General features: G+C 40.4%; 2 protein-coding genes across 6 annotated transcripts in view; one reads left to right on the top strand and one right to left on the bottom strand.

Moving 5' to 3' along the window:
* The window catches only part of ORC1 (origin recognition complex subunit 1), a 28,350-nt gene extending 20,666 nt beyond the window's left edge, over window positions 1-7,684 (bottom strand). The window contains exons 1-5 of one of the 5 annotated variants that reach the window (XM_058552418.1): window positions 7,529-7,684; window positions 4,131-4,231; window positions 2,771-2,874; window positions 1,988-2,087; window positions 1,214-1,341 (exon numbers count right to left, since the gene is read on the bottom strand). In XM_058552418.1, the coding sequence (XP_058408401.1) occupies window positions 1,214-1,341; window positions 1,988-2,082 (223 nt within the window). In that variant the 5' untranslated portion in view covers window positions 2,083-2,087; window positions 2,771-2,874; window positions 4,131-4,231; window positions 7,529-7,684. Of the gene's footprint in view, window positions 1-1,213; window positions 1,342-1,987; window positions 2,102-2,770; window positions 2,875-4,130; window positions 4,232-7,528 lie in introns of all 5 variants that reach the window. The other 4 variants (XM_058552416.1, XM_058552415.1, XM_058552417.1 and 1 more) reach the window with 4 other exon arrangements.
* Window positions 7,685-7,877: 193 nt separating this feature from the next.
* PRPF38A (pre-mRNA processing factor 38A) lies at window positions 7,878-25,556 on the top strand. The gene is made up of 10 exons (XM_058552425.1): window positions 7,878-8,115; window positions 10,075-10,234; window positions 12,114-12,235; window positions 13,961-14,046; window positions 19,633-19,743; window positions 22,687-22,799; window positions 23,432-23,458; window positions 23,565-23,662; window positions 24,139-24,187; window positions 25,122-25,556. Exons 1-10 carry the CDS (start codon window positions 7,986-7,988, stop codon window positions 25,162-25,164), a joined length of 939 nt encoding a protein of 312 aa, XP_058408408.1. The 5' UTR covers window positions 7,878-7,985; the 3' UTR covers window positions 25,165-25,556.
* Window positions 25,557-25,779: the final 223 nt, after the last annotated feature.

The raw sequence follows: 25,779 nt of genomic DNA on the forward strand, positions 1-25,779 counted from the left end.
TTTATCATGATAATACATCACTAATATCATCCATACCAGCATGAGCTCCATGTGAAAGGACATACACTCATTAGTGCCATCATCACCATCGCCTCTCTCTTCGTTAGCTCTCTTCAGAGAAAGATTGAAGCTACCCACTGGAGCACTACACAAGGATTCTAAAATCTGTACACAAAGACCCAGGCATGAGGATTCTAAAATCTGTACACAAAGCCCTTTTGGGCTTTCTGATACAAAAGCCCGTACTGCTGATGAGCTCCCCCTAGTGAATGTTGGTTTGATGAAGTTTTCCTCCGTCCTGGTCAAATATCCTTCCTTTCTCTGTGATGTAAAACATCTTTATCCACTCACTCTATCAGTTCCTTTTTTCAGGCATACAAACTGCCCCAGGACTACCTACCATGTCATTCTGCTTCTAGCTCTTGGAAGAGGCAGTTTTGTGTTGTTTCAAATTGCTATCTTTCTTCTTAATCCTCCTTTTAGAACTCTGCCCCATTCCCACCTTTCTGTACTCTGCTCTGTGTTGCAGAGGGTTAAAAGCTCAGAAAATCAGTGAGGCTGTGAGTGCGGGCTTGCAGGCTCTGGTTAACACTGCCTTCCCTTTTGCTCCGCCAGTCTTAGGGCCGTAGTGGCTTTCTGCACTTACTGATCTCTAGGAAACACCACCTTTTGTTCCTCCAGCCTTTTCAACATTTATACACAAGTCCCTCTGGGTAAAACACATAAAGTGTTTTTGTTTTCCTGACTGAACATCAACCGATACACCTCCCCAATCCAACTTAACTCCTCCCTCATTAAGAAGTTGCATTTGCAAAATTCATTACTAATTTCCTCATGCCAAAATTCAAGGATACATCTCTATTAGAGTGCAAATCACCTATTTTTTCTCCCCTCTTCTTCCTGAATTCATCCTTTCTCTCTATTCCAAAAATCTTGCCTTAATAACCATTCTTATCTACTGCTAAAAATAATGGAAAAGCTAAATTCTTGAGCCCCCTGACCCCATTTTTACCCAATACTGCTCTAGTGAGTAAAGTTCACTAGATGGAAGAGGGTACAGCTAGCACTTAAGTCACCCCACCCCAGAATCCAGGGTTCACACCCGATATGCTGCTGTAAACAGAAGAATCAGCAACCACCTCTCTTCCCTACCACCTAGCACTTCCCAATCATTCATGACAAGAAATGGTTTTCATTCCAGCCCCAAACTCACCATCTTCAAACAACTCAACCAATTTAGCAACATATGGATTTTCATCATCATCCCCTTCAATCAACACGAACTGTCCAACTTGGAAGTGAATCTCAGTTGAACAACCTTCTATTTTCACACTCATTTCTCTAGGAAATAACAGAGAAATATGTTAGGAAATCACTTAGGGGGGGACCAATCTCTATAGAACCTCTGGGCACAGAGGAAAGTGCTCTCCAACTGGAAAATCCCCTAAATAGTTTCTCTCTGCTGACCAACACTACTGGGAAACTAGTTCACCCAGTTATATGCAAGAGTAGATGAAATGGATTGAATGAATTGTTTTAGCATGAACAATTAATCCAGAGGACTTAATATGAACCCTAACTTCTCTCAGTTATTGACAAAGACCAACAAAGTCTTTCCCAAGGCATGAAGGCTGCCGAATAACAGTATCAAATTGTTCAGAGATCTCTAGGGCTGGGAAGGACATAATAAGACCATCTAATCCTACCCCGTTATGCAGAATCACACAGAACCCACCTCAAACAGATATGACATTATCATACTTAATAAATTTTATTAACCTGACATAATTTCTTCCTCTATCACTAACTGCTATATTTATGCTACCATCTTCTTGTATCACAAAAAAACCTCTCCTTACAATCAATTCATATTCACTGCCCCTCAATCCTCAACCTATAGTAACTAGAACAGAGTAGATACAAGTTATTAACAGTTTAGCTTGGAGAAGCTATATTTCCAGGACAATCAAAAGACTCCATCACTCACTTGTAGGTTTGGTAGTGTAGTTTTTGATCCAGCAACGGCCTGCCAACCCATGAATAGGTTTGTCTGGTCTTCAGCCTTGTAGAGTAGTAGGCCATGGCTCCTGTGTAAAAGTCACTAATTCTACATTAACATGACAACACTCTGATGGATTCTGGACACAGTCCCTGCGTTCAACGAATTCAGCCTTCTTTTCTGCCCCTGCTACACTCCCACACATTTTAAAGTTAAAAATATTTTCTTTAAGGAAAAAGTCAAGCTCTATGAAGATCAAACATAGGCAATTTAGTATTATTTGTGTACTAAGACTTATCTCTTCCTATCTAGGGAAATAAGAGGGTCAGTATGTAAGAAAAGAAACTATAAAGGTTCATAAGTACTTTAGAAGTACCTACTAGGTACATGGCACCATGAAAGGTATGAAACATCTAACAACTTGAAACTAAAAGATACAGTGGTGATACAATGGTTGGTAAGTGTCTTCATAACACTTCAAATCTAGATAGGGATAAAATATAAATGCACTAAGTAATAGTGTGAAGTAATAGTGTGAAGAGCTAAGAGAAAGAGCCGGAGAGACTACTGCAAGTTAGAGGACTGGTCTTGTGGCTGTTCAGGGAGGAAGGGCTTCCTACAGGGGTTTCCTGAACTGAATATTGAATAATGAGTAGCTATCGATAAGATGAAATGAAATGAGTGATTCCAAGGGATGGAGGCAAAATATGCAACAGGCATTTGAGGGAATGGCAATGGGTTTTATCAATTATATCATATCATTTTACTTACACTAAAGAGAAAAAAACAGTGTCACTAATCTGTACTGCTCTGGCAGTGGGGTGAGGTATTTTTCTTTGCAGCTGACAGGTCCTAAATGTAAGTATTGTGAATAGCTGAAAAGAAATGTTTGTATTAAAGCACATGGGAAGAAAAGAGATTTTTACTGACAAAAACAGAAATGTGAATGAAAAATCCAAACATATCTGACAATCCTCTTTATAATTTGGAAACCGCAATCGACTAGTTCTAACAATAATGCCAATCCATTATCTTAAGTTTAAGTAATTAAGAAAATAAACCTGGGGGCCGGCCCAGTGGCATAGTGGTTAAGTTTGCATGTTCTGCTTCTGCGCCCAGGGGTTCACAGATTCAGATCCTGGGCGCGGACCCACTCACCACTCATCAAGCCATGCTGAGATAGTGTCCCATATAGAAGAGCTACAACTCTACAACTATGATACATAACTATGTACTGGGGCTTTGGGGAGAAAAAAAAAAAGAGGAAGATTGGCAACAGATGTTAGCACAGGGCCAATCTTCCTAAAAAAGAAAAATTTTTAAAAAAATAAAATAAATCTTCCCTTTAAATTCAATGCTTTTCCTATGGAGCTAAAATGTGATGAAACTAAGATAAAATTTTTTTTTTAAATCCAGTCTGATGGAACTACTCTGAATTACTGATAGAGGGACCAATAATTTAAGTCTATGCTGAAAACAACAGAGTTAGAATTGTACATTAACATCCTGAGTAAACAAGCTGGCTTCCTAAAGTTCAGTGGCATTACGTTCTACATTCTACTTGGGACCATTTTGACCCATAAAATTTTCTGCTTTTAAAAAAGGTATTTTTTAGTATACTTTGTGGAAACTATTTAGCAAAAAGAAGAGAAGATATTGAGCCACTAGTAAATACACAGCTTAGAAATGATGCCTGAATGATTCCTATTAAGAATATTAAGAGGAGGGTCGGCCCGGTGGCACAAGCGGTTAAGTGCGCGCGCTCCGCTGCGGTGACCTGGGGTTCACCGGTTCGGATCCCAGGCGCGCACCAACGCGCTGCTTGGCAAGCCATGCTGTGGCGGCGTCCCATATAAAGTGGAGGAAGATGGGCACGGATGTTAGCCCAGGGCCAGTCTTCCTCAGTAAAAAAAAAAAGAAAAAAGGAGGATTGGCAGATGTTAGCTCAGGGCCCATCTTCCTCACACACACACAAAAAAGAATATTAAGAGTATAATTCACAACATAGTACTATTAAAATCAATCTAAAATGAACTTATATTCATAATATCCAATAATCTTTTGGTGAAAATTAGTAAAAGTGTTTGAATCTCAATAAATGTTCAAGGAAATATATAACACACTAACTTACCTTCAATATGTGTTCCTTATAATGGATGCTGTAACACAGAACTGTCCGAAGTAAACTTGAACTTTTCACCTTTCCACAATGAAATCAGGCAAAATAGGCTACTGAGACACAGACCAAAGATGCAAGTAAATTGCAGTACTCACACTAAACTCTGTCATTAAAAAAATTGGACTATCCTAGAGTGCTTTGCAGCAAATTGGTAACTCCAGCAAACTTTCTACAATTCCTGAATAATCTAACTGTAGGATAAATGGTCTGATTTGTCATTTTGACTATAATATTTGATCACACTGGCACAATGATCTCATTTTTTCAAACTAAAAATTGGCATACAGAAGGACTGCCTCTGTACCTATAAGGATACATGTATACCTAAGGCATCAAAACCCATGCTCTCAACTCTTTTAAATCCAGACCGTATTTCAGCTTACTAAAGCAGGCATCCTCCTTCAAAAACCAAGCCAAGATAAAATCTAACATTTCTTTTCCAAGAGATCATGAGCTGTGTTCAATGAGACCAGTATATGCTTATATGAGTGCAAGGGTGGGGGATTCACCCTAGGCTGAGCAGGCAGGGGTATTGGGAGGAAGGCCATCTGGGCCTGGACCACTTAACCTGCCTCACCTTGGTCTATCACTCTGCTCCAGACCTGCTTTTCCAAACCTCAAACAGACCAAGGTTGTTAGTGCCCTCAGACTTAGGCAGTTGCTGTTCTCTCTTCCTGCCTATCTTTACAGGGATGGCTCGGATCTCAGCTCCAATGAAACTTCCTCAGAGAGGCCTTCACTGATAGCCAATGAAAGTTACCCTCCCACCCCCTTACACTGCCCCTTAGGGTCATGTTCCATTATACCACCCTATTATCAAAGCAACAACCATTATATTACTTTCTTATTTATTTGCTTCCCACATTAGAATGTTAACTTCCAAAAGAGCAGAGATCTTGGGACCTTGTCTATCTTGTTCATAACTGCATCCCCAGGGCCTGAGACATAATAAGTGAATGAATGAATGAATGAACAGGTTTTAAAAATTATTAGGCCAACACCAAATGTGGTGAGGATATAGAATGGCCAGAATTCTCATACACTGCTGAAGAGCATGTAAATTGGTAAAATTACTTTGGAAAATGGGCAGTATCTAGTAAAACTGAACGTATACATATCCTATGACCCACCAATTCCCACAGAATATACCCTACACAAAAACATACATATCATCAAAAACATGAACCAGAATGTTTATAGCAGTACTATACAGCAATGAAACGAAACCAACTACAACTGCATACAACATGGGGAAAAAAATCTCACAAAATAACAATGAGCTAAAGAAATCAGACACCAAAAGCATACACACTATATTGATTCCATTTATATGAAGTTCAAAACCAGGTTAAAGTAACCTATGGTGTTAGAAGTCAGAATAGAAGGTAACCGAGGTGACTAAAAGGGAGCATGGTGGGGAAAAGGGGCGCTTCTGGGGTGAGGTCATGTGGTTTCTTGATCTGGATGCTGGTTACATGGGTATGTTCTCTTTAAGAAAACTCACTGATGATTTATGATTTGTGCACTTTTCTGTATGTATGTTATTTTTCAATAAAAAGTTCAAAAAATTAATCAGGAGTCCTTCTGAAGAGGCAGCATAAGAAAATCATAGTAGATGTCAGGCCTCTTTGGACTGTCACCCCAGTTTCTCACCCTCAATCTACCACCAGCAGAGAGAATCCCCAAGAGGGGTGATGAATGGGGTAGAATGGCAGGCCCGACCAACTACAGGCTCTCTTAGTTACAGATACCAGAAATCTGGAACATACACACCATCCAGTCCAGGGGCCACACCCAAGGAAAACAGATAAGGGAATTGCGGTGAAAATAATGATAGCAGATACTTATTGAGCCAATATGACAGAAGGTGGAGCCAAAATACATGATATATTTATCTCATTTAATCCTCACAATAATCCTAGAACAGCACTAGTACACACTAAGCGCATAGTAGGTACTCATAATAAATATTTGCTGAATGAAAGGTAGATGCTATCATCACTTCCAGATGATAACTTGTCCCAATGTTATACAGGACGGCACAGCCTTAATTTAAACCCTGATTCCAATGACTGTGCTCTTAACCACTTCACATTACAGCACCTTGTGTGCAAGTAGATGCTAACATATGACTGAGAGAGCTTGCTTCTGGTGTGCTTATTCAGCAAGTCAGGGTTCCCAGTGACTGAGAGGTCAAATGGGCCTCAATTTCCTTACCCATAAATGGGAATAATAATTGAATCTTCCTTTTATTCAACCAATATTTATTGATCACCAATTGTGCGCCAGGCACTATTCTAGGATTACTGAGGACTAAGCGAGAAAATGCAAAATGGTAAATTCATTCCCCTACTCCCTTAATCCCTTGCATTTATTTGTAAGGGATAGTGGTTCTACTTTTTTTTCCCCCTTACAAATTCGATGAATGTTATGAAACATATACAACTCACACAAAATTTTGCATTCAATTTCAGGAGTTTCATAAACCTTCTAAAGTCCACATATTGCCCTCTGTTACAGTTAAAAACTGTTTGCAAAGGGACTTAGTAAAACTATGCTCTCACATCAGAAACCTCCATCGGCATTCACAAGAACCCAATACAGCAGAGAAGAGGGTACCATTTTTATAAACAACTAAAATCGAAATCTGACATATCTACTCATTGCAGTTTCACAGACAGAAGCCCGGGATAAGAATCTCGGATCTCATGCCTCTAAGTCCAGTGCTTTTTCCAACTGTCAAAATAGAAGGACTTTCTATTCTAGGGTTAGACTAGAGGAGGTAGAAGAGATGCTATTAGACTTCTCTCCTGAAAAGGTGGATGAATGAGAGCCCAGCAGTTAAGAGCAGCTCATCTGGAAAAAGGAGCCCAGGCCGCAGAGTCACGAAAAGCGACCTCAGCAAGTCTCTCTCTCTGCGCACTTGCTACAACCGTAAAATGGGATGATAACTTCTGCGGCTCCGACTTCCCTGTGGTGCTTGCTACACTACAGCTCAAAGGAGGAAAAGATGCGAATGCTTCACAAACGCAATGCAGACAGAAGGGATGGTTAAGACCATTATTGAGAGTCTCAGGGCGCTGAGGACACGAATGTTCAGGCTTCTCTGCTGTTGGCTTCCGGCTTCCCCACCGCAAACTCGCAGTCCCTGGAGGAGCGGGAAGCCTTTGAGAAATAGGGATGTGGAAGAGTCGTGCTCCTAATGGGCTTAGAATAGAGCCTGGCATTCAACAGGCGCTTAGTAAATATCTGCTGATTGAATCAACGACTGAGTGAGTCTACAGAGAACAACTTCCTCCGTCCCCGCGGCTCAGGTCGCCGCCCTCCAGCCCGCGGGACACCACACTCACCGGGCCCGGAAGCTTCCTGGAAGTAGGTGCGAACCTTCTGCTTCCCACCGTCTCCGCTTCAAGAGCTCGTGGAGCTGCAGCAACTCTAACCCACCCCAGCTGGGCTCCTCTTAGGGCGCCGTGCGCACGCCCGAGCCGTAGCGAGCTGCTCGCCAGGGATGGAAAGAAGGTGGAAAAAAGAAAATTTCGCGCCAAACGTTCCGTCATCACCCGCCCCGCCCACTGGGAGGGGACGTATGACGTGAGTCGGCCAACGTGCGGTGGCCATCATTGATTCGGTCGCCGACGCCGTTCGCGGAAGGAAGTTCGTTACGCTGCAGCATTTCCGGTTTCCAGACGGTCGCCTAAGCTGTGTAGTGAGACTTCCTCCACCTTTCTCCATCCGTCTCGGGTTTTCTGTAACCGGGATGTGACGCGTTCAAGGACCCGACGGAAATAGAACTGAAGGCGTTCTAAAATGGCGAATAGAACAGTGAAGGATGCGCATAGCATCCACGGCACCAACCCTCAGTATCTGGTGGAGAAGATCATTCGGACGCGAATCTATGAGTCCAAGTACTGGAAAGAGGAGTGCTTTGGCCTTACGGGTGAGCGGGAGCGCGCGACGCCCCTCGGCCGACTTGTGGCCCACTTCGGCTGACTGGGCGCGGGTAGACTTGCCCCGTGGGGGTGAGACTGGAGGGAAATTTGTCAGTCATTCGGAAAAATCTGAGCGCCTACTATGTGCCTAGACTTGTGTTGTTCTTTGGGGGACACAGATGAATCTGATAGGGCCTTATTCGGAAAGGTGTCTCGGTTGGGTTCTTTGAGTCATTCCATGTTTAATGATAACCTGCTGGGTTCCAAACAGTGTTAAGTTCAGAGACCCTGAAGGTCTTAAAGGAACGTCAACATACCGGAAACCAAATTCATGATCTTACTATCCCTAAATCTGGACCATTTGCAGTATATCCACGTTCGGGTCCTAATGTAAATGTCGGTTTTCAAAAACGTCTTCCAGCTAGTCTTTCAATCTTTGAATTCTGGCTCTTCTAGTAGCAGTGTTACCCCAGTGAACCATGGCTTCCTTTATCTTAAAACGAGTGTAATACCCACCTCAAAGGGTTGTTTTAAGGATTAAATACAATAATGTATTAAAAGTGTATGGTATGGTCACAAATATATATTAATAAAAAGTACTCAGTAATCAGTGGTAGTGATGGTGCTAGTTGTTACCACTGTTAACTGCTACTGTGCTGTTACTGCTGCTGCCACCACCGCTAGCTGTGTGTCTGTCCATGGACAAGTCATATTGTTTCTCTGAGTCGCCATTAAATTTTGAAGTCATATAAGGTTTACTTTTGGCCGTTTTCACATTCCATAGTTCTCTCCTTGGAAGATCTCCTCCATACCACAGTTACATCCTATACGTAGATACCTTCAAATTTCTCTCTCCAACCCAGATCTCCAACCCTGAGATCTAAATCTCTAATTCCAGGAATACCAACTCAGTATGTCCAAAAGTGAACTCATGACCTCTTTTCCCCCCAGTACCAGGTTACCTTCCCGTGTTCTGTATTTTCATTGCATTCTGCCTCTTCTTTCAACTACTCGTCACACTTTGAATTATTTTTCAATGCTTTCTGGCTTGCTAGACTATAAACTCCTTAAGAGCAGTAATCGTGTCCCTCTTCTTTATTCCTCTACCTGTATCTCTAGTACCTAGCACCTAGCTATAAGTTGTCAACTGTAATTTTGAATGAATTAATATAGAATTTATCCTAAAGGAACTTGAAGTCTGATTTATAAAATGATTTCCCATTAATGGTAGCTAACATCTATTATTTGCTATGTGACAGGTAGGTATTAACATTTATTTGTATTGTCTCATTTGATTCTCACTGTAGCCCTTAAACTTTGTACCTTTATTATTCAAATTTGAACTGACAGACTCAAAGGGAGGTGAAATGACTTGCCCTAGTTCACACTGCTAATGTTTGATTTTGACAAAAACGTTGAAAGGTTATTATCCCCATTCTGTAGATGAGAAGAGGTTTGCTCAAGGTTATGTAACTATTGAGGAGTTTTTTGTTGTTATTGTTTTGTTTCTTTTAGCTCCTAATCTGGCCATTTTTCCCCTAACATGATGATGACAAGCAGGGACTCTGAAGTTAGACTGCTTAGATTTGAATCCAGGCCCTGCTACTTTCTGGCTGTGGACCTGGAGCAAGTCACTTAACCTTTCTTAGCCTTCATTTGCCTTAGCTAAAAGCAGAAGCAGTGCTAGAATTTACCTCATGGCTTGCTGTGAAGATTAAATGAGAAAATATGAAATGCTTAGCAGAATACCTGGCATATAGTAATCCTTAAGTGTATACTAGCTGCTATCATTATTATTATTATTACTATTATTGTTAATACACACTTGTTCTCCTAATCTTAAACTGTTGATGAGTATTCAGGAGGACCAAACCTTGAACTAACTTCTCTCCACTTCAAACCGGGAAAAGCTTAGCCCTAATATGTCTGAGATGCCACTCTATTTGTTTTTGTTTTTGTTTTTTTAGCTGAACTTGTAGTCGATAAAGCCATGGAGTTAAGGTTTGTGGGTGGTGTCTATGGTGGCAACATAAAGCCAACTCCCTTTCTGTGTTTGACCTTGAAGATGCTTCAAATTCAACCCGAGAAGGATATCATTGTAGAGTTTATCAAAAATGAAGATTTCAAGTGAGTGAAATGTTGACTAGCTAATATAAAAGCTTCAATTTTGGTGGTCCAGAATTTGGCCTTGCTTAAGAGGAGTGAAAACAATGTGTCTCCTTTGCACTGAGAGTTCTACTCTAGGATCTTGCTCTTGAGCTCTTGAGTTTGTATTTTGTCTGTTCTGGTTGTATTGATCTTGTCCTTTACTTTCTCCGTCCCGGTAATTTTTCCTACCAAAAAGTATTTCACAAACTCACTTAACATATTTTAAGCAGAAGTGAGTGCCTAACATGTTGGGAGCACTGGATACTCAACAGTGAAGAAAACAACAGAGTGTGGTAGATAAAAGTGAAAACTTTGATGTTAGATGTAGATTCATGTCCAGACTCTGTTACTTATTAACTGTGACCTTGGAGAAGTTACTTAATTTTCTAAGCCTTACTTTCTTTACCTGTAAAATGGAGACAGTAATACCAACTCAGGCTTGTTGTGAGGAATAAAGAAGATAGTACGGTAAATCTCATAACACAGTGCCTGGTACATGGTAAACACCTCAAAAATGTCAGCTGCTCTTATTATTTTATTATCCATTCTTTTTTTTTTGTGAGGAAGATCAGCCCTGAGCCAACATCCATGCTAATCCTCCCCTTTTTGCTGAGGAAGACTGGCTCTGAGCTAACATCTATTGCCAATCCTCCTCCTTTTTTTTTTCCCCCCCCAAAACCCCAGTAGATAGTTGTATGTCATAGTTGCAGATCCTTCTAGTTGCTGTATGTGGGACGCGGCCTCAGCATGGCCGGAGAAGCGGTGCGTCGGTGCGCGCCCGGGATCCGAACCCGGCCCCCAGTGGCAGAGCGCGTGCACTTAACCGCTAAGCCACAGGGCCGGCCCTTATTATCCATTCTCAGTGAGGTCACAGACAAGTATAGGAGACAGACATAACTTATCATGTGCCACCTTCTAGTCTGAGGGATTTACATATAATAATTTATTTAACCTTCACAACAACCGTGTAAAATTATTATTCCCAATATACAGGAGAAGAAACTTAGGCACAGAGAGATTAATTTCCCCAAGGTCAAATAACTGGTAAGTGGCAAAGCTGGCTTCAGAATCCGTATTCTTCACTACTCTATTCTGTTAGTCATATAAAGAAACAGTTGAGTTTCAAATCCCTACTAGTTATCCAAGTAGAGATTTGAGAGGGTAGTTGGATATAGGAGAAAGAGAAAAGGAAGGAATCTTACAAAATATTAATGGCTAGAAATAGCTAACTTTTATCAGGCACTTCACTATGTGCTGTGTGCTATGCTTAACACTTTACACTCATTTCTTACTTAATACACCAAGCCAGCATGTTAGGTGCTATTCTCCATTTTATAAGGATTGAGAAAGCAAGTAACTTGCCCAGTGTTACTAAGTTAGTAAATAATGGAGTCAGAATTTGAACCCAGATGACTTTGACTTTTTTTTCCAGAACCAGCATTCTGCTGCCTAGCCACGATTTACATGTTCACAACTATGTGTATTAGTTCTTGTACTGTTAATAAATGTATCTTATACCTTCTCTTGTTAAAATCAGTATCTCATTTGATTCTTACAATAATCCTGTGAGGTGAATATGTTCTAACTTAGTGTTACAGATGATATAATAGACTCCCAAAGTTGAGCAACATGTCCCAAGTGCCCACAGCCAGTAAGAGGTAGAATAGGAACTTGAACCCAGGTCTCCATATTCTTAGCTATCTTTCTACCGCCCCATGCTGCCTCTAAAATTGCAGCTTTCTCATCTGCCAAAGAGAAGAAAGAACTTGTTTATTCATTACTGTCATGAGAAAAGCAAGTTATAAAACTCAGGAACTTTTCAGAATGGCTTGTTGTTTCACTGTCATCTATCTGTCAGGTATGTCCGCATGTTGGGAGCACTTTACATGAGGCTGACAGGCACTGCAATTGATTGCTACAAGTACTTGGAACCTCTGTACAATGACTATCGAAAAATCAAGAGCCAGAACCGAAATGGGGGTGAGTATGGTGCCAAGTAACTGGACCTTCATGCCTGAGCCAGTTTGTATTTCACCAGTATCTCTGCCCTCACATTGTCACATACATTGTGGGTGCTCCTCTTCATCCATATTGTTACTATCTTCATCCAGGCCCTCCAGCTCCCTCATGGGGAGTACTCCATTAGACTACTAGCTTCCTGTTGGCCTTACCCAGTCTACCCCTGTCTGCCTACCTTTCCAACTGCATCTTATATTAATTCCTGCCCTGCATCATGTGCTCCATCGCCCAACATCTAGCTCCAGAATGACCTTCTCCATAAAAGCATTCCCCAAACCTCCCAGACAAAGTTAGTTTTCCATATGTTACATCTTCACGGTTCTTTCTACTGGCCTCTCTTCTAGCACTGTACTTTACACTGCAGTATATGGACTAAATGTATTTATACTTATGTAGGAATCCCACTGAAAAAGAATAAATATATCTAAAAGGGGTAGCTCCATACGTTTTACAAAGAGACACTTTTTGTGGTAAAGTGGGATTTGGGGTAATGCAATCAAAACCATTTCTCACTTAGCGTCATAATAAAAGATTAGTAACATTTGCCTTTCCCTTCTACATGTATCATTAAGCAGTAGAAAGTTAAGAATTTGGTATTATACTTTAAACTTTTATTAACTTATTCATTCATTCATTGAATAAATACATATTAAGTGCCAAGGTCATGCCAGGTAGTGTGCTACGTAATGGAAATAACATGGTGAACAAGATGGATGTGGTCATGGCCATCATGGAATTACTTATTTGTGATTTTTTTTTTTTTTTTTAAGATTTTGTTTGTTTATTTTCCCCCCAAAGCCCCAGTAGATAGTTGTATGTCATAGCTGCACATGCTTCTAGTTGCTGTATGTGGGACACAGCCTCAGCATGGCCGGGGAAGCGGTGCGTCGGTGCGCGCCCGGGATCCGAACCCGGGCCGCCAGCAGCAGAGCGCGCGCACTCAACCGCCAAGCCACGGGGCCGGCCCCCTTATTTGTGATTATATTATGTTAGATAGGGTTTCTCAACCTCTTGACAATTTGGGCCAGATAATTCATTGCTGTGAGGAGCTATCCTGTGCATTGTAGGATGTTTAGCAGCATCCCTGGCCTCTGCCTAGTAGATGCCAGTTGCGGGGGCAAAAATCACCCGAGGTTGAGAACCACTGAACTAAGGTAATGTTTACTGTAGAAATTCTGAAAAGCTATTGCTCCATTTACCATATAAGATACATGTTCTATATTCAGAAACATAGTGGGTTCACATGAGAAATTGCACTTTAGTTATATGATCTATTCAAGAACATCATCCCTGTACAATTCAGGACTATTTGTGCTTGATTTTGTGTTTGTCTCTCCTGCTGATTGGGACAGCTTCATTCATCCCTGTATCCCCAACTCCTAGAAGAGGCCTGGCACAAAGATGGCCTCAGTAAAGGTGAGTTGAATGAATGAAGATAGGTGGTGATGAGAAGGCTATGAAATGCTGTAGTTTGAGCCCAGGTTTGACAATAGTTCCATTTCTGTAATTGCCACAGTGCAATAGCTTTCCTAGTGAATGTGCAGGGAAAGGGAAGCAGCAGAGAATTCACACTTTCTATACCAAGTACTCGTTTAGATATTTTACATGTAGAGTCTTAAACTTCTTTTACTTTTTGGCTATCTAAATTTATTTCCAAGTTGCTTGAGCTTATGATTTTTCTTTCAGAGTTTGAACTGATGCATGTAGATGAGTTTATTGATGAACTACTGCACAGTGAGAGAGTCTGTGATATCATTCTGCCCCGGTTACAGGTAAGAGATCAAGGTCTCATATCAGAGTCACCCTTCTGGCCAAAACAGGCAGGCAGACAGACATACACAATAAACCACTGAAGCCCATGGATCACAGAGGTCCTCTTAATAAGTAGTCCTAATGTCTATGAAAAAGATAGGGGATTGGGAGTGAGAAGAAAACAGATAAAGTATTTGAAGGGTAGGGCTTTAAAAGTGAATAATTAACACAAGAAAACTTTTTTCTTTAAAATGTTACATCAAGGAAATTAGAGTAGGTTTTTAAACTTTGTGAGCAGCTTTTTTCAAATTTATCTTCATATAAAGATCCATGATATAAAACAGATAAAACGAGGGTCAGGAGTGGGAGACTGAGACATTAACCCCTTAAATATCACCTTTATCATCCGCCTCCCTTTCCTAGTGATAAATGATCGTCCATGAAGCACCTTTCGGGAATGTGTTTTACAGAGTACGATTTTAAAACTACTGTGGCAAAATACAAAGAGAAAACAGATAGAGTAGGTGCCCTAAAGAGAATAGGAATGGTCTGTAGTGGAGAGATGACTGAACAGTGAAGTAGGAAACCTAAGTTTCTGGGTTATTATTACAGGTGACTAGCAATGGGACCTGGTCTTATATTCCCATCTATAAAATGGGGAAATTAAGACTACCTCAGTGGTCTTTAAACTGCCCTGTGGGACTGTTTTAAGATTACTGAGAGGAATAAGGAGACAGCCCCACATATTCTAACCAGGGCAGCTCCTTTTTTCTCTAAGTTACATATTGGGCTTAGGAGTGAGATTTTGTTGGAACAAAGGCTTTTTTTCTTTTAAATGGCTTTATTAAGGTATAATTGACATATAATAAACTATGTATATTTAAAATGTACAGTTTGGTAAGTTTTGACATATGTGTCCACCTTTGAAACTATCATCACCATCAGCAATAATGAACACATGTTGTCACCGCAAAAAGTTTCCTCCTTTCCTTTTGTGTAATCCCTCCCTCTTACTTCTCTCTCTCACCCCTAAGCAACCACTGATATGCTATCTGTTACAATAGATTAGTTTGCATTTTGGAATTAATACAGTACATGCTCTTTTTTGTCTATCTTTCTTCACTCAGCATAATTATTTTGAAATTCATCCATGTTACATCTATCAATAGTTTATTTCATTTTATTGCTGAATAATATTCCAATGTATGGACATACCACAACTTGTTTACTCATTTATCTGTTTATGCAGAATTGTGGCATACAAGGTCAATCTACAAAAGTCAGTTGTATTTCTATACACTAGCAATGAACAATTAGAATTTGAAATTTTACTAAAATACTGTTTACAACCGCATCAAAAGATATAAAATAATTAAGGATAATTTTGTCAAAAGATGTGCAAGACTCACACTTAAAACTACAAAACATTGCATTACTGAGAGAAATTAAAGACGACTTAAATAAATGGAAAGATATATCATGGCCATAGTATATCTTATTCCATGGCTTAGAATTGTTGTCAGTTCTCCCAAATTCCATCTATACTTTCAACCAAAATCCCTATAGACTTTAGTAGAACTTGACAAGCAGATTCTAAAATTGATGTGAAAATGCAAAGGACCTAGAATATCCAAAACAACTTTGAAAAAGAACAAAGTAGGGAGATGAAACACTACCTGTTTCCAAGACTTGCTATAGTAACCAAGACAGTGTTATATTGGCATAAAAGTAGACAAATGGATCAATGGAACAAAATAACAGGACCAGAAGTAAATGTACATATATATATAGGGTCAGTTGGTTTTCTACAGAGATGTCAGGGCAATAACATTGAGAAAGGATAATCTTTTCCACAAATAGTGCTGGAACAATTAAATCGCCATATGGAAACCAGTGAATCTCCATCCTTAGCTCACATATCATATATAAAAATTAACTTGAAGGGGATAATAGACTTAGTTATAAAAGCTAAGATTATAAAACTTCTGAAAGAAAACACAGGAGAAAATCTTAGTGACCTGGGGTTTGACAAAAATTTCTATATAGGACATAAAAAGCATGAATTATTTAATAAAAATTAATAAATAGGCCTTTATAAAAATTATTAACTTGCTTCTCAAAAGACACTTATTACAAAAGTAAAAAGGCAAGCCATAGACTATAAGAATAAGAGTATATATCCAACAAAGGTCTTGAATCTAGAATATATAAAGAACTCTTGAGCTTAATAACAAGAAGACAACCCAATGGGAAAATGAATAAAAGAATTCTAACAGACATTTTACCAGAGAAAATATATAGTTGGCCAGTAACACATAAAAAGATGCTCAATGCCATTAGTCATTAGGGAAATGCAAATTAAAATCATAGTAATTTACACTACATACCTGTTAAAGGTCTAAAATCAGGAAGACTGACCATACCAAGTGCTGGCGAGGATATAGAGGAACTGCAAGTCTCTGTACACCAATGGTGACAATATAAAACCGTACAACTGCTTTGGAAAAGTTTAGCAGTTTCTTGAAAAGCAGCCATACAACCTGGCCATTCCACTCCTAGGTGTTTACTTGAAAAATGAAAGCACATGTCCACACAAAGACTTATGCACAAATAATCATAACAGCTTTATTTGTAATGGCCAGAAACTGGAAACAGTCCAAATGTCCATCAAGTGAACAGATAAATTGTGGTGTGTTCATACAGTGGTCCTACTCAGCAGTAAAAATGAACTGTTGATACACAACAGCATGAGTGAACCACAAAATAATTGTGCTGGGTAAAAAAAAAACAGACAAAAAACAGTACATACTGTATAATTCCATTCATATAAAATTTTAATAAATGAAAACTAGTGACAAACTAGTTGCCTGAGTGCAGGAGGAGGGAATGGGGAAGAGAGGGAAGGAGAGATTACAGAGGAGCACAAGTGAACTTTTGGGCAAGGTAGATATATTCATTATGTTGATGTAATGGTGTTATAGTTGTGTATAATACACGTCAACACTCATCAAATTGTACACTTTAAAAATGTACGGTTTATTGTATGTTAGTTATACCTCAATGAAACTATAAAAAGTATTGCAAAAATCACTGCAATAGATGTAAACTAAGGGCCTTTGGCTCTTAGTGCTCTGCTGTTCTCTGATGCTGTATGTCTGTGTAAGAATTGGTGGGTCCCAGAGATGGTGATGTAGATGGTGGATTGGAGCAGATTCTTACATGTTTTAAGCAACCACAGAAACCCCAACTGGAAGGATCCACTACTTCAGGTTTCCTTTTTGATGCTACTACAGTTCAATAATTCTGAAGCAATTTGCTGTATCCTGTCTGCTCTGAGGTGATTGTTTCCTTGCTACATATAAACCAAAAGGGATGATTTAAAGATCAGAGGTCACATAGTGTGTGATTCTTTTTATATGTTATATCCAGACTAGGCAAATCCATAGTGATAGAAAGCAGATTAGTGGTTACTATGGGATGTAGGGAAGGAAAAATATGGAGTGATCACTTAATAGGTATGGGGTATTTTTATGGTGTGATAAAAAAGTTTTTAAACTAGTGAGAGGTGGTGGTTGTATAGTGTTGTGAATACACTAAAGACCACTGAATTGTACACTTTATTTATTTATTTATTTTTGGTGAGGAAGATTAGCCCTGAGCTAACATCTGCTGCCAATCTTCCTCTTTTTGCTGAGGTAGATTGGCCCTGGGCTAACATCCATGCCCATCTTCCTCTACTTTATATGTGGGACGCCCACCACAGCATGGCTTGATAAGCAGTGCGTAGGTCCACGCCCGAGATCCTAACCTGCGAACCCCAGGCCGCCAAAGTGGAGCGCGTGAATTTAACCACTATGCCACCGGGCTGGCCCCTGAATTGTACGCTTTAAAATGGTTAATTGTATGTTATGTGAATTTCACCTCAATAAAGAACGGATCAGAGGGATCTGAAAAACTTCCAAGTAAGGAATAGAATAGATGGCAGATATCTGATAAATGGGGGAGATAAATTTGCTCAAGGCAGCAAACTAGCTAGATAAAAGTTGTTGGTAGATGAGTGTTCACACTTAAATGCAATGAACCAACTCTTCCTCCATAGTGATCAGTTACAGGAAATCCAATAAAATAAAAATCCTGAAAATGAGTGTGGTATATCTCCTGTTCTATATTGGCTACTCTAGGCTGTAGTGAAGAGAATGAGATTTAAAATCTGAAAACCTGCTTTCAGGTCCCAGTTCTCACACTAACTCATTGTGGGTTACATTAGCTATTATTATATTATCCTTAGCTGCTGTTATTTTTAGAATACTGCAAGAAATGGCATACTTGGAAGTGCAATCAGGTTGTAGCTAAGGGTTCCAAAGCCCACTCAGCTCTAAGCAAGCCTATTGATGTAAATGAGGTGGTATGCATGGAGTCTAGAAGGAAAGACCACAAAACAAGCCTCACTGAGGAGAGAGAAATTGAAATCTAATATATGTTATCATATCACCAAGAGGTGTGTTCTGGTGTGGGTCTCTATATATCCTGGTGACCTTTAAGACAACATTTTGCTCTGATTCTGTTGTTATTAAGCAACCTTTAGGTCATCAGTTTAGCTTCTGATGTGCCCTGACATTGACAAGGAGCTGCTCTGGAATGAATTCTAATTTCATCAAACACAAGCATTTGAGATTCTGGATCCCCTGTCTGATGCAGTCCTAGATCCCAAATGGTGGTGATGCTGTGACTGGAGAGCCCTTTTCCAGGGAGCTCTTTTCTGAAAGGTTGACTTCACCGAGTGACAGCTTTGTCTCATTTCTCCCAACCTTTATAGCATTTTGTTAGGGATGAGTGAGAGCTAAGTAGCATACAAATGTTACTATTTATTCTAGGGCTATCCAACATTCTTTATGTCCTTGGCACAAGGAAATGGTAAGAGGTCTTATGACCCAGCCAGTCCATTTGGCAATTTTATACTCACCTTTGCTTTTCAGGTTCTTAGTCACTTGATAAGCACTGCTAAGCCACATCTCAGAAGAAAATGGAACAAGGAGATGGATTGTTGGTTTATATCCTGTGCCTTATTCAAAATGCATGACTCTAGACAGCTCCCTAAATCCCGGGTCTAGTAGAGAGTTGGTGCTACTCTAGAGCATGACCCAAGGCACTCTTCAGCCCCCAAACTAGGCTGAGCCTCAATGGATCTGTTGGGATAGAGTCTGGTCTGAGCCTCTTCTGGCAGAAATACCAGCCAACACAGCCTCAGCTACAAACTTATTGGCCCTTGTATATGAAGCCCATATTTTTTATTCAAGGCTACACCTATACTGGTTGATATTCCAGTGACCTTAGCGTATAAGATCACAGGGAATAGAGCCAGTAGAAAATGAAGATGTTCCCTTCAGCTTTATATTTATCTGTTTACAGGGCAACTTTAAAGAGTGTATAGATTCCAGTATGTTAAAATCCTTAGGAAAATCTTGAAGTGTCTAGAATGTCTTTGAAATGAAATTGCCTCAGCTGTTGCTCCATAGTTTTTCTGTCAATCCCAGAAGCCTAATGTTGGGACTTTAGGACCTAGAGCAGATAGCAAGGCTCCCTAACTCTCGTTATGTTCTCTGTAGAAACGCTACGTGCTAGAGGAAGCCGAGCAACTGGAGCCTCGAGTTAGCGCTCTAGAAGAGGACATGGATGACGTGGAGTCCAGTGAAGAGGAGGAAGAGGAGGATGAGAAGGTCAGGCACCTGGGAACTTAAGGGTTGGAGGAGGGATAGTTATAGGGGATGGGAATGGTCCTTTTTTGTTTTGTTTTTAGACATTAATTTTTAATTTTCTTTAACCAAAAAATATAATATTTAGTCATGAAGAGTATGGGCTTTAGAGTTAAATAGACTTTGATTCATATCTCAGCTCTGCTGTTTACTAGTGGTATAATTTTGTGCAAGTTACATCATCTCAGTTTACTCCTCTGTAAAGCAAGGATAATGATACCTTTCTCTTACAACTCCTGTTAAGTATTAAATGAGATGATATACATAAAGCCCTTAGCATACTTTTGGGTGTTGTAATTGCCTAATAAGTGGTAGCTATTAAAATAAATACTTTGGGACAAAAATAGTACTGTTCATAATTGAACCCATCCTAAGAAGTAAGCCTAGTTTAGGGGAAAAAAAAAATGCCTACTGCATGGTTATGTTCTTTCACTATTAGTTGTAATGCTGAAAAATTGAAAACAACCAAGCATTGGAAAGGTCAGGTAAATTCTTATATCACCTCAACAGACTATTAGGCAACCATTGAAACTGTTATGAAAAGTATATGATAATGTGGAAATGCTTATGGTGAGTTAAAAAAGGAGGCTCTAAAACGTGTGATTAAAATGATAAATAACAATATATATAGAAAAAGGCTAGGGGGAAGTACAAGAAATGTTGGCTTATGGATACTGTGCATATGGAAGTGTAGCTCTGAGCCAAGCAGGCTCCCTTTAAGGTGAGTGTAAAAGGAAGCGCAATCATGCATGAATTGAGAGCCATGCAAGTCTGAGGTGCTCTTCTTTGGTGAGTGAACCAGAAGTAGGCATTCCTTTTCTTTAATGGAAAATTTCAGTCACATACCAAAGTGGAGAGAACGTGCCCCCATTTGCCCATCACCTAGCTTCAACAATGATCAACTCATAGCCATTTTGTTTCCTCTACATCTCTACCCAGTTGCCTCCCATCCCCGCCCCCATTATCTTGAAGCAGATCATGGCCATCATATATTTCATCCATAATATTTCAGAAAAGACAAAGGCTCCGTTTTTAAGCATAACCACAATACCATCACCACCCCCCCATCAACAATAATTCCTTAATATCATCAAATATTCAGTGTTCACATTTCCCCAACTGGCCTTTTTTTTTTTTTGAGGAAAATCAGCCCTAAGCTAACATCCATGCCAATCCTCCTCTTTTTGCTGAGGAAGACTGGCCCTGAGCTAACATCCATGCCCATCTTCCTCCAATTTATGTGGGACGCCGCCACAGCATGGCCTGACAGGCGGTGCATTGGTGCGCGCCCAGGATCTGAACCCAGGCCGCCAGCAGCGGAGTGCGTGCACTTAACCCGCTACGCTACGGGGTCGGCCCCTGGCCTATATTTTTTAATAATTTGAATTAGTATTCAAGGGTCCATAAATTGTAATGGACATTTTTTTATCTCTTAAGTATCTGTAATCTTTCAGTTCCCTCCATCATTCTTTTTTTTTTGGTGAGGAAGATTAGCCCTGACCTAACATCCGATGCCAATCCTCCTCTTGTTGCTCAGGAAGACTGGCCCTGGGCTAACACCCGTGCCCATCTTCCTCTACTTTATGTGGGATGCCTGCCACAGTGTGGCTTGACCAGCAGTGCATTGGTCCGTGCCTGGGATCTGAACCTGTGAACCCTGGGCCGCCGAGCGGAGCACGCGAACTTAACCATTACGCCACTGGGCCATCCCCTCTCTTGCAATTTTTAAATATATCAGGTTATATTATTCAATACAGATTTTCACAATCTGTTTTTCTGATTGTCCCTCTGGGGTGTCTCTTAACATGTTCATTTATCCCTTATATTTCCTGTAAACTAGTTTTTAGATCTAGAGGCTTAATTGGATTTGGGGTTTTTATCCCCTTTCGAGTGGAGCAACATTACTTCATAGGTAGTAGTGTGTACTTCCCCCAGGATGAGCAAAGTCTAGCTGTCTCTTTTTGTAGCATTAGGAGCCACTGATGATCTCTGCCCAGATCCATTGGGGGTTATAAAATGGTGATGTTATAATTCTTTATTTCTTCATCATTTGTCACCTGTAACATTGCTATAAAGAGAAACCTCCTAAATCAACATTTAGTTTTTCATAAGTACAGTTTATATAGGAAAGGCAAGATAAATATTTATTTCCATTTGCTATCAAGTTTTTAAAATATGAGTTGATTCTATAGTATCTTCCCAGGGTGATGAATGCTCTTTTGTCCTTGGTAACATTGTGAACTCATGAATTTAAGCATATTTGATGTGTTTCAAACCATTATTATCCTTCTTGATGCTCAAATTGTCCCATCTTGGGCCAATGGGGACCCCTCAACTTGACTCGAGAGACTTTTTGATAACAATTATAGTAGTCTCAGCCTCCTTGCTTTCTGATATGATGTATATCTAGTTATGTCTTGTTAGCTTCTGCCCCTGACCAAGATTAGTGCCACAATCTGGGCACTGTAAGTGCTTATTGCTGTGGGTTTGGTGTTTCTAGTCCTTTATAGTTAGCAGAGTTAGGGGGAAATTTTCTTTAAGATTAAAGTACACCGGGAGTTTGTACTTTAACCTTATTGATCTTATATCTGTATCTCTTTCGCATTGGAAATGCAACTTCTTAAGGAGATAGGCATATTTACTTACTTCTCTCTCTGGACTCTCACAGTCCCAGAATAATGGTACCAGCACTAGAACAATAATGGGATAATTGGAAACAGTTTAATTTTTTATTTGGTAGGTTTTTTTTGTTCTTAGGGTTATGCCTCTATGTATTCAAATTACTGTGTTTTTAAAGTCACTTGGAGGTGGAATTTGGGACAGGTTGGGGAGGGGAGTGTAAACAGTGTTCCTAGATGGCTCTCTATAAGCCTGAGCTCATCACTGACCCATCCATCTCATTTCCAGTTGGAGAGAGTGCCATCACCTGATCACCGCCGGAGAAGCTACCGAGATTTGGACAAGCCCCGTCGCTCTCCCACATTACGCTACAGGAGGAGTAGGAGCCGGTCTCCCAGAAGGTAAGGCCCTAGTCTTTGGCCTTTTCCAGGGAGACTTTAGCACTGTAGCGTAGAAATTTCGACTTCAGGGAAGGGAAAATGCCAGCCTGTGGAGAATGTTTGTTTGTCCAATGTATTAGTTGCTGCACAACCACCACCCAAAAAACCTCGGTAGCAGACAACAATAACCATTTATTTAGTTCACAAGTCTGTGGTCAGTGATTTAAGCTGGGCTTGGATAGGCAGTTTTTTGAGTATAAGTAAGTTATGTTCACTCACCTGTTTTGCGGTCAGCAGTCTGTTGGCTAGTATAGGATGGCCCTAGCTAGGATGACTGGAGCAACACATCTCTGTGTGTGTCTCATTCTAGGCTAGGTTAGGCATGTTCTCAAGGAAATGGCAGAATTCAAGAGCAAACAAGCCCAGTCATGCAGGTATTTTTCCAGTATCTGCTTGTATTACATCTGCAAATATCCCACTGGCCAAAGCAAGTCACATGGCCAATCTCAGACTTGGATTGGGAGGGTGCTGAAAAGTTACATGACAAAGGACGTGGATAACAGAGATGGGTGAAGAATTGGGGCAATTTTTGCTATCTGCAACATCCAGTGCACTTACTAAGGCTCTTCTTCCTCTTTTTTGTTTCCATATAGACGGAGTCGGTCTCCCAAAAGGAGGAGGTAGGCCTTCAGTGATTTGTGATAAAGGATAGGGATTTGGGGAGAGGGGTGCCATTGTGAGTATACTGTCAGACAGATATGGAAGTCTGACCACTCATTTCCACAGCCCCTCCCCTCGCCGAGAAAGGCATCGGAGCAAGAGTCCAAGACGTCACCGCAGCAGGTCCCGAGACAGACGGCACAGATCTCGCTCCAAGTCCCCAGGTATAGTATTTGGGCCATTTGATATTGGTTGTCTTAACAAAAAAAGGTAATAGGAGCAGTTAGTCTCCTGCAGTACAGGAATGCCTGACTGTATTAATGCCTAGAAAAAAAGGAAATGGACTTAGAATTTGAAAATTAAGAGTTCACATCTTGACTCTCACTTATAAGCTTTGCTGATAGGATGATGAGCTTCAGGTTTTTCATCTGAAATTACAGGAGTAAGACCTAACAGAGTAGTGGTAAATACCCAATGTGACGTTTGTGAAATGAGCCATAAAGCCCTGAATGCATATCAAGTGGGTTCAGTTCTCCTCTGAACTGCGCACACACGCACACCTCCACACCAGTTCAGAGAGATGCTACCACCAAGAGGTGTCCCTAGCACAGGCCAATGGAAGGGACTGGGTGAAGTGAAAGTGACAGTGGAAGAGTAGGAGGGTAGAATCGCACTCATCCAATGGCCTTTTTTCCCCCAGGTCATCACCGTAGTCACAGACACAGGAGCCACTCAAAGTCTCCTGAAAGGTATTGATTGACCTCTATTTTGACTTAAGAATTTCATTATTTAGAAATTAAAGTCCTAATCACAACTAAGTTGGACCTGAAATTTTCTTATTTTGATAGGGATACTTAGGAATTCTCTTTCATTACAGGACAAAATTGGCCTATTGCCCTGAGAATTACTAGAATTATTTATCTGTCTGGTGTTCTTTTGTTTTTCCTTGTAGGACTGCAGCTTTGGATAGTGGTAAGGGCATGAGCTTTGGTTTCAGGAGACCTAGGGTTAAGTCCCAACTTTTAATACTTAACAGTTGAATGACATTGGACAAGTCACTTTCATTTGATAAGCTTTCATTAGAAACCTCTACATGCTATATATACTGTTAGGTGCACTCTTAACCTCTCTGAGGTTATTTCCTCAATGGTAAAATTTTAGATAGTAATGCCTGATTCGGGGTGTTGCTCTGAGACATAAAGACACCAAGCACATTTAATGAGTATTGGGTATCATCTCCATCCCCATCAGTGTCAGCATACCCCTGTCTTCCTCAAAAGTCCTGGCTCAGGGCTGGCCCCGTGGCTTAGCAGTTAAGTGTGCATGCTCTGCTATGGGTGGCCTGGGTTCAGATCCCGGGCATGCACCGACGCACTGCTTGTCCGGCCATGCTGAAGCCGCGTCCCACATACAGCAACTAGAATAGAAGGATGTGCAACTATGACATACAACTATCTACTGGGGCTTTGGGGAGAAAAAGGGGGAAAAAAAAAAAAAGGAAGAGGATTGGCAATAGATGTTAGCTGAGGGCCACTCTTCCTTAGCAAAAAGAGGAGGATTGGCATGGATGTTAGCTCAGGGCTGATCTTCCTCAAAAAAAAAAAAAAAAAGAAAGAGGAAAGTCCTGGCCCAGCTCCTTGAACAGCTCTTAAATTTAATGATTTGTATGTGTTGCCATTTCAGATCTAAGAAGAGCCACAAGAAGAGCCGGAGAGGGAATGAGTAATGGACTCAGTATGGTTTTAGTCCAAATGGCCTCCTGTGGATATGAAGGCGTCTGTCTATGTAGAAAGATTAAGATCTACTCCCCAGGCAGCTATGAGAATATTTCAGTTGTTGTTGTTTGTTTTTTTTTTTTTACCAAGTTTCTCCACCTTTTTTTTTTTTTTTTTTAATGAAAGAGATGCTGAACTTTGTACCTCCTTTTGAATCATAATCCACCTTTGAGGGATAATGCTTCCCAGGAGTTGCTTTTGACCTCTTTGTGCCACCAACCTTGACTGTACTCAAATTTATGAGGATAGAAAGGATTTGAGGGGCGGAGGGTATGAAGGACAAGGAGAGGAAGTGGCTGCCTGGTGCCACTTTTGTTATTAAATTTGACACGCTCATTTCCCATTTTCCTGTGATTTAGTTTTTCGTTTGCTCCATGATTGGAACTGTTCTGAGAATCCTGAGTTTTGTGCTGCTGCTGTTACATTCAAAGATCAAATCAGTAAAACATATTAGCTCCAGCTTTATGTCCAGCAGCAGCAAGTGGTAATAAACATGAAAACCTACTGCTTAGCCGCAGCTTTGTGAGAAAAGAATGCATTTAAGTGTAAGGCTTCTTCTGGATCAT

Source organism: Diceros bicornis, chromosome 13, assembly GCF_020826845.1.
Source record: "Diceros bicornis minor isolate mBicDic1 chromosome 13, mDicBic1.mat.cur, whole genome shotgun sequence".
Taxonomy (NCBI): Eukaryota; Metazoa; Chordata; class Mammalia; order Perissodactyla; family Rhinocerotidae; genus Diceros; species Diceros bicornis.

Bases quoted from the DNA above. Each gene is read 5' to 3' on its own strand.
- PRPF38A (XM_058552425.1), top strand. From the start codon at position 7,986: ATGGCGAATAGAACAGTGAAGGATGCGCATAGCATCCACGGCACCAAC. The intron at 12,236-13,960 runs GTGAGTATGGTG...TTTTTCTTTCAG, and splicing joins GAGCCAGAACCGAAATGGGG to AGTTTGAACTGATGCATGTA. The intron at 23,663-24,138 runs GTATAGTATTTG...TTTTTCCCCCAG, and splicing joins ATCTCGCTCCAAGTCCCCAG to GTCATCACCGTAGTCACAGA.